The sequence below is a fragment of the Nothobranchius furzeri genome, chromosome 9 (genome assembly GCF_043380555.1).
Source record: "Nothobranchius furzeri strain GRZ-AD chromosome 9, NfurGRZ-RIMD1, whole genome shotgun sequence".
Classification (NCBI taxonomy): Eukaryota; Metazoa; Chordata; class Actinopteri; order Cyprinodontiformes; family Nothobranchiidae; genus Nothobranchius; species Nothobranchius furzeri.
Genome location: NC_091749.1, coordinates 5,830,750 through 5,839,279, shown reverse-complemented (window position 1 = coordinate 5,839,279; position 8,530 = coordinate 5,830,750). Strand labels below are relative to the sequence as shown.

The 8,530-nt window shown below is 45.1% G+C and overlaps 1 protein-coding gene across 3 annotated transcripts in view; it reads left to right on the top strand.

Annotated features, from left to right (window-relative positions):
• Nucleotides 1–632: 632 nt before the first annotated feature.
• mtss1lb (MTSS I-BAR domain containing 2b) overlaps nt 633–8,530 on the top strand; it is a 102,951-nt gene continuing 95,053 nt past the window's right edge. For all 3 annotated transcript variants that reach the window (XM_070554612.1, XM_070554613.1, XM_070554611.1), the window contains exon 1: nt 633–946. In XM_070554612.1, the coding sequence (XP_070410713.1) occupies nt 860–946 (87 nt within the window). In that variant the 5' untranslated portion in view covers nt 633–859. The remainder of the gene's footprint in view (nt 947–8,530) is intronic.

Here is an 8,530-nt window from a genome sequence, read left to right as displayed (position 1 = left end):
TGGTGTCTAAATCTATCTGACATCTAACCCCAGCTGACCGAGTGATCAGGTGTGTGTGTGTGTGTGTGTGTGTGTGTGTGTGTGTGTGTGTGTGACAGACCTTTCGACAACCCCCCCCCCCCCCCCCCCATCTTGGGTCGTGTTACAGCTGCTCTCTCCGCTCCGCTGAACCCACTCCCTCTGCACCAATCACGGCCAGCCTGTTACATACGAGAACTGAACATGCATGCGTGAACACACAAATTCTGAAACACTCTCTCTCTCTCTCTCTCTCTCTCTCTCTCTCTCTCTCTCTCTCTCTCTCTCTCTCTCTCTCTCTCTCTCTCTCTCTCTCTCTCTCTCTCTCTCTCTCTCTCTCTCTCTCTCTCTCTCTCTCTCTCTCTCTCTCTCTCTCTCTCTCTCTCTCTCTCTCTCTCTCTCTCTCTCTCTCTCTCTCTCTCTCTCTCTCTCTCTGACACATAGCTCCGGTCCTCTCTCCGCTGCCTTCACATGCGTCCGAATAGCGCTGCCGGCTGCGCCAAGATGAGCGTGGTCACCCCGGTATCCGAACGGTGCCATCCTACCGCCTGACTACGCCACAGCCAGACTGAGACGCAGAGGGAGGGAGGCCATCTCTCCTGTCTTAAAAACCCACCTTCCCGTCCCTGAGAGGACACCGATCGTTCCGGCATCACCCCTCCTCCCCCTCCTGTTCCTCCTTACCCCTCCGGTGCAATCGGTCTCTGGTCTGAAGGAGAAACCGGAGTCTCGGCTCGTGCTTCTGTGGGATTACATCTTTTGAATTTTTGTGGCTCTGTCCCTGTTTTCCTGCTGGGTGTTGGTCGCGCGCAGTTGCTGTGCGCTCTGCAGAGTCTGGCGAATGGTGGATTTGGCAAACATGGAGACCGTGGAGAAGGAATGCGGGGCCCTCGGGGGTCTATTCCAGGCGATTGTCAACGACATGAAGGTAAACATGTGCTCTTTTATTTTAAGATCATGTCACTGGATCTGGGATCCGCAGCCGCTCTCTGGATCCGGATGGAGCCGGTGTTGTTAGATTTAAATCAGGACAAACGCTGATTGTCACCGTTACATTAAATATCACCAGTCTCCACCAAGGGATGCTGCGGGGTGTAGGTGAAAGCCCGCAGCATCCCTCACCACCGGATCAGGGGCTGCGCATGGAGACGTCAGCGCATCGGACGTGATCCACACATTAATAACCACACACACACACACACACACACACACACACACACACACACAGACAGACACACACACACACAAGCACACGCGCGCGCGCACACACAGACACACACACACAAGCACACGCGCGCGCACACACACACACGCACACACAGTAATTCAGGTGTCGTCATTGAGATTACGCTCTTAATTTGCAGAGATGCAAATAGCTCCAGGGATTATTACTAACCAGAGATTCATCATCATCATCATCATCATCATCATCATCAACAACAACCAAGGCCCTGTCAAATGTGTTTTAATAAGTCAACTGTAACTGGTCTGAGTCCAGGTCATCCTCCGGGTATATTTTTGTGGGTTTGAAGCAGCAGACGTGACTGCTACACTACTTCTCGGTGCGTCTTCACGAGAATGCAGCATCACTGATTATCCATCAGGCAGGAGAACACTGAAGGCGAGAAGCCAGACACCCTGCTGCTGTCCTTCCTGTCTGCCTGCATCTACAGTGCCTCTCCACCAGTCTCATCTCTCATTGTGCAGTGTGACTGAGTGGCTAAACACCACTGTGTATGAGGTGGCCCTAGGGCCGGATGTGGTCCTGCAGAACCCCTGAAGTGGCTCCTTGTTACTTTTACCTGGAATGAAATGAAGCAGTCCCAGAATGAAACAGTTACTGGGTTTAATGGTCACAGTAGCAACATTCTCTGCAGGTTTGAGACGCAGGGCCAACGTAAGGGATCGTTGGCTTTTTGCTCTATAATATTACATCCTTCTTATTATTCAGGTCAAATATTTTTTTCATTTATTTAATGGAATCATTTAAAAATCCTTTAAGGTAAAAACGTTTGCAGACGCCTGAGTTAGAAATAGCTCAAGTAACCAGCATCAGTGAATGGAAACACGCAGAAATCAGCACTGACCCCATTAAGAAAGGGGTTAAAGATAATTCCTCCCCTGTGTATTTTACCATTATTGATGCACAAGTCACAAACGTGTGAAATCTTCACCGCTTCTCTGTGCTTTTGTTTGTTTGTAGATCCGTGTTTATGGATAAACTGGTGATATCTGGGGTCACAAGTCTCTACCACTGTGTGTTTTTGTTGGCAGCTGAAATGTGACGTCAGGTTCACAGAAACCAGATCAGACTTTGCCTGAACCCCTGACTAACACGTACAGCTGGTGTGTGAGTGTACAATGCAGACTGTGGTTCTCTTAACTCCTTTTTTCTGCATCTTGTTTTGTTCATCTCATTTGAGTTTAAAGGATTCTCACTGCATCTCCATCTTTGGTTCTTCTATTATTCATTTGTGCCCTAATAGCATAGCTAATAGCTCTCGTGTTTATGTTTCCCAGCTCTCTCTGGAGTATCACTATTTATTGGGCTAAATCACAAACGCTGTAATCTGAAGAGTGAATTCCTCGAGCCTGATGGAGGCAGGAACCTTCATGAGTGGATGACAATCACTGAGTCATCTGCGTACCTCAACGGGAAACAATGTGCTTTTAATCTGTTTACCACAGAAGAAGAGGAAGGCAATTACCAGATTAAACAAACGGACAAACACAAGTTATTTATTGTGTTTTTATCGCTGTGGTTCTAAACCTGCTGTCAGAAATGTGGCACCAAATGTTTCAAACTGTCCCAAGAATAGTTTCTGACTCCAGATCAGATTCATACACGGCTAATCCACTCATAGCCTCAAAAACATGTACTTTTGTTTGAGGGACCAGAACTCTTCATTCATTCTGACTTTTGGTTTTGACCAGCATTTATCTATCATGACTTCCTTTGGCTGCTTTACTGAGACACACCGCTTGGGTAATGATAATCCTAATCTGGGGCAAGTGTTGGTAATCTGTGCCCTGTAACTGGCAGGTCAACTGTGTGGTGGTAGTCCCTCATAAGTGAACAAGAACTGAACACACAAATATTCTAAAAACTGGGAACATTTGAATGACTATTCAAACATTATTAACTGACAGTTTAATTATCCTAAAATTAACAAATGTGTTTATATAATACATTAATAATTCAATGTCACATGTCCTTACTTTAAGCCTTATTGCCCTAAATTAATAAAACAAACCAAAAGCCAACTCAAGGCCTTTTTCCTTGCTTTAATCAACTACATGTCAGGGTTAAATCACACGAGACTGAAAGAGTATGGTGGTAATGATGACCCCCCCCCCCCCCCCCCCCCCAGGCCCTTTGGGGTCCCCTCATCAGACTGGACCTGGTATGCATATTATTGATAGTAAAATGCATTCAGACCGTAGTATTGCTGCGCTCCTGCCATGTTTCTGACAATGAGCTCATTGGTGTTTCAAGTAAACTACATTTGTCTGGGTCCGGTCCGTGCTTTTGCATCACGATAAATCCATAACTGTAGATGGAATAAACGTTTGTCAGACCACTCAGACATGCTAAACTATGTCCAACTCACTGTTCAGAACAGAGCCTCTTTTTATACCCACAAACATGGACGTAATTTTGGGGGGGGGGGACAGGGGGGACATGTCCCCCCCACTTTTTCCAAAGTCAAGTTTTGACCCCTGCACTTTTTACCATCCAAAAGCAATATTACGCTATATTAAATTGACACTGGTTGAGCTCTAGGACCTAGCGGAAAGCAACCGTTTATGTTGAAGCCGGTTTCCCATTAGAACATATTGTAAAGATACCCCCCCCCCCCCCACACACTTCTAAAGTGAAAATTACGTCCTTGCCCACAAACATCAGAAAACAGTTACTCCACAACAGGTCTCGCGTCTACAATCCAACAGAACACACGGCTGAAAACCTTTCAATCTTCCTTCAAACGTGTCTTGTTTACAAAGTTCTAATCATCACCTCGGTTAGCGTCACGTCAGCTTCAGACGTCTGGCTGACCTGCTACCTGGTTCAACAGGTAAATGATGAAGGATAACTGACCCGCACTTGTATAGCACATCTCAGGACTCCAAAGCGCTTTACACTACAGTGCATCATTCATCCATTCACACACACATTCACACACTGATGGTGATGAGCTACGATGTAGCCACAGCTGCCCTGGGGCGCACTGACAGAGGCGAGGCTGCCGAGCACAGGCGCCACCGGTCCCTCCGACCACCACCAGCAGGCAACGTGGGTTAAGTATCTTGCCCAAGGACACAACAGCAGAATTCTCTGTCCGGAGCCGGGATCGAACCTGCAACCTTCCGATTACTGGACAACCCGCTCAACCTGCTGGTTCTGCTCAGGCCAAATCTCGGCCAACAGGCCAAAAGTGCCGCCCCCATTCTCACGTGTAGCTTGAACCAGATGACACAGAGTCATGATGAGGACCAGTCGCCGATGAAAATCAGAAAACAACATCTTCCATAACCAACCCTTTGTGGTCTGCTGCTGCAAACAGAGCAAGAGCGATTGTGATTGGTGGAGCCCGTAACGTTCCCTCCATCAACGGTGTCCTGTTCCAGTAGCCACCATGTCCTGGTACCCAACATCTGTGTTAATCCGTCTGACCTAGTATGACATCATTATTATTCTACCTCTCTTTTATTCTGTACCAGGGTCACTGGAGGCGAGCTTTATATTAACGTTTTATGTTGATTATACATGTTAATAGCTAATTAATTATCCTAAAAATGTCATTTTTTCCTATGGATTTTATTTAAGTTTATCCTATTTAGAACAGACAGTTCAATGACCCATTTATTTGTTTTATTGATTCCCCACAGAACGATATGTTGCTTGTTCAATTATAAAATATCAGCATGAAGAAAAAAATGGTTCGGCAAATTAACAAAACAACGTTTATGTTATTTATTGTATTAAAACAGGCTCAGTTCAGCCATAGACTACCATAATCAACACCAGTGGTGTCCAGCTTTGGTCCTCGAGGGCCACCATCCAGGAAGCTTTAGAAGAGGGGTATTCAATTCCAGGCCTGCGGGGCCGGTCTCCAGCACATTCATCAGGGAAAAGGAACGTGAGAAACTAGAGAAGTACCAGGGCCTCAAAGAAATACTTGAGAAAGCCTGGAGAGTGAGGACATCGGTGGTGCCCGTGGTCATCGGGGGGCAGTAACCCCCAACTGGAGGAGTGGCTAAAGCAGATCCCAGGAAAGACATCTCAGTCCAGAACCCTCAAGCTCCCAGGCCTCTGGCGGAGGACCAAGCTTGGAAGGAGGAGACCACCCGATGAGATTTTTTTCACACATGCGCGCACGTGTGTGTGTGTGTGTGTGTTATAGGCTCATAGAAATATACAGATAATTGTGGTGATCAAAATCCTCCCCTTGAAACTCCATGTAGAAGCTTGACCTGTTGAGGTGACCTCTACATTCAGAATATTAGTGACTGAATTTCTGATTAGAACGAACTTTCTCTTCCTCTTCACTCACCATCTTCCTCTCTCTCTTCCTGTTCCTCCCTTCCTCTTTCTTACCCCAGTGATCTGTTAAAGTGCTTCATGTGCAGCTTGTGCTCGTTTACGTGTTGCTGCACCAGAGAACAGCTACTGGTTTACAGGTTACTGGGCGCTGTGGGGATAAGTGTTGTGTCTCACACCAGCGCCAAAACTGAGTCTGCTGATTCTTGTCCACAGACTGTTTTATAGTATATTATTATTATAATTATTATTATTATTATATTCTGTGAGGCTAATGAACACAAACCTGAACATGTACAGTTGGTCCAGATAAACCACGGGCCTAAAGTGCCTGACTCTTAAACGCTCTTTCTATAAGTCCTCTCAATCTTTCCTTGGGCGACGGTGGCACAGGAGTTAAGTGCCCACCCCGTAATCGGAAGGTTGCAAGTTTGAGTCCCGCTCAATCTGTCGCTGTCCAAATGAGACGTGCTGAAAGACGTTGGTTCAAATTTCGTTTTGGAACTATTTTTTAACGGTGGTGGAACGTGTCGGTTTGACGTTGTTTCGACGGTCATTAAACGTCCGAACGTTTGCTGGGATTCAGCGAGTCAGCGTTTAGGAAGCCACACTGAAAAGTTATGGAAGATGTATAGAAGCTAAGATGCGTGAGAGATTTTTGGCTGGAATAATCATGAATGTCCCGCGAAATTAACTTGGTGGTATAGTGTGTCTTACATGTTATTACTTTTCAACATTAGTGATGGCTTCACACAAATCACCCGGACTGGAGACACTTTTTATGCCTGTTCAGGGCTGCAGCTATTGAATATTTGATTATTCGAGTATTCTATCGAATCCTCCATCGATTAATCAAGCGTTCTACAACATTTCAAGTTAAATGAGACTTTGGTCTGCTGCCAAAAATATGCAAAAAATATAAAAGACTCAATAATATATATTAAATTGGTGTTTTCTAGTTCCCTCTTTCCCAGCTGATATTTATACTAATATTTTATGAAACAAAATTTGACTTATGTTTTATTCACGATTTAGATGTGTATTAACCTCATTCTAGTCAAAATAACATACATATATTCACATATCATTCGTAGAATTTATTTCATTAACATGTTCAGTAGTAAGTAGTAAGGTAATGCAAATAATATTTAATTTCTACTGGTAAAAATGTACTTGTAGTACACACACACATATGTGTGTGTGTGTATATATATATATATATATATATATATATATATATATATATATATATACACACATATGTGTATATATCCATCCATCTTCTGAGCCCACTTTGTCCATGCCGGGGGGGGGGGGGGGGGGGGGGGGTGGGGGGGCTATCTCCAGCGGTCAACGGGCAATCAGGCGGGGTACACCCTGGACAGAGAGCCAGTCCATCGCAGGGCAACACAGAGACACACAGGACAAACAATCACACACACACCCAAGGACAATTTAGACAGTCCAATCAACCTAACAGTCATGTTTTTGGACTGTGGGAGGAAGCCGAAGTACCCGGAGAGAACCCACGCATGCACAGGGAGAACATGCTAACTCCATGCAGAAAGACCCCAGGCCGGGAAGCGAACCCAGGACCTTCTTGCTGCAAGGCAACAGCTCTAACCACTGCGCCACTGCGCAGCCCATTATATATATATATATATATATATATATATGTGTGTGTGTGTGTGTGTGTGTGTGTGTGTGTGTTATTACGTACGGGTTGGTGATGGGATGCTAAACCAGCACCAAAACACAACATATGCTGGTAACACCTGCGCTGATCTATGCATTTTTTCCAGCAGGGTGTTCATCTTTAAATCATTTCAAAGCTCTTTACTGCTGAGAGACCATGGGTATGTCACCAGGATGTTGGTCTCGCCTTTTGTGAATAAAAATAGAATCTCTGTCATGTTGGTTGGTCACCATAAACCCTTTAATAAAAATGTTGTTGCTTATTAATTCTTAAAAAATGTATGTCAATTTGTAGGCGAGTGAGAAATGGTTAAACAACATCCGAAAGAGTGGACTTTTGCAAGATTAAACCGTCATTGTTCCCAATAAAACAGGATCAGAAGAAGAAAATCCAGCATATTTTTGTGTCTTTCAGAGCCTCTGTAGAAGTCTCACCCGTACCAGGGTAGTGGACTCAGAGTTCAGCAGTCACAGTGGCTTTGATTTGTTTTTCTTGTTATTAGAATAATAAACCAGAGAGACAACACATTAACTGAGCTGTGGCCCCAGAAATAAATTGGTCAGTATTCTCACGGAAACTGTTGTCTGCCTCTCCCATGACTCCAGGCTATGCAGCTGGACTGAGGAGGCTCTGTGGAAGCGCATCACTGGACCGATCTGTGGTGTCTTTTAGTGTCTCTGTGGTCCAGAGAACATCCTAGTTGTTGTGGAGGTTTGGGTGTGTGCTAACAGAAGTAGCAGAAAAAGCACAAATCTAGCATTGTCATGGTTCCACAAGACCCAGAGTGGTTTTTCAGATCAAGTGTTAGGTCTCCTTACAGAACATAGGGAACCCTGGTCCCAGGGAGCCGCTACCCAACATGTTTCAGAGGTTTCCCTGCTTCAACATTGGATTCACCTGTTCAGCAGCTCATCAGGCTTTGCAGAAGCCGGTTAATCTCCAGATGTGTTGAAGCAGGAAAACCTCTAGAACATGCTGGATAGTGGCTCTCTAGGACCAGGGTTCCGTACCTCTGGCTTATACACAACCATAGAGACAAATAAGATTAAAGTCAGACTGTTGAGACAGTTTGATCACTAGACCAGGTAGACCTGTTATGTAGGAAAACACATCTGGAGGGCTACTGCTGTGACCTGGCACAGTAAAGGAAATAGAAGGAAACAAAGTTAACTTGAAGGCGCTGCCCTTGTGTGATGGCAGGATGATTACTGATTAATGTACAATGGTTTCGGGGCTTCTCTCACTGTTTTTGTCATCTGTTTGTTGTTGTTGGA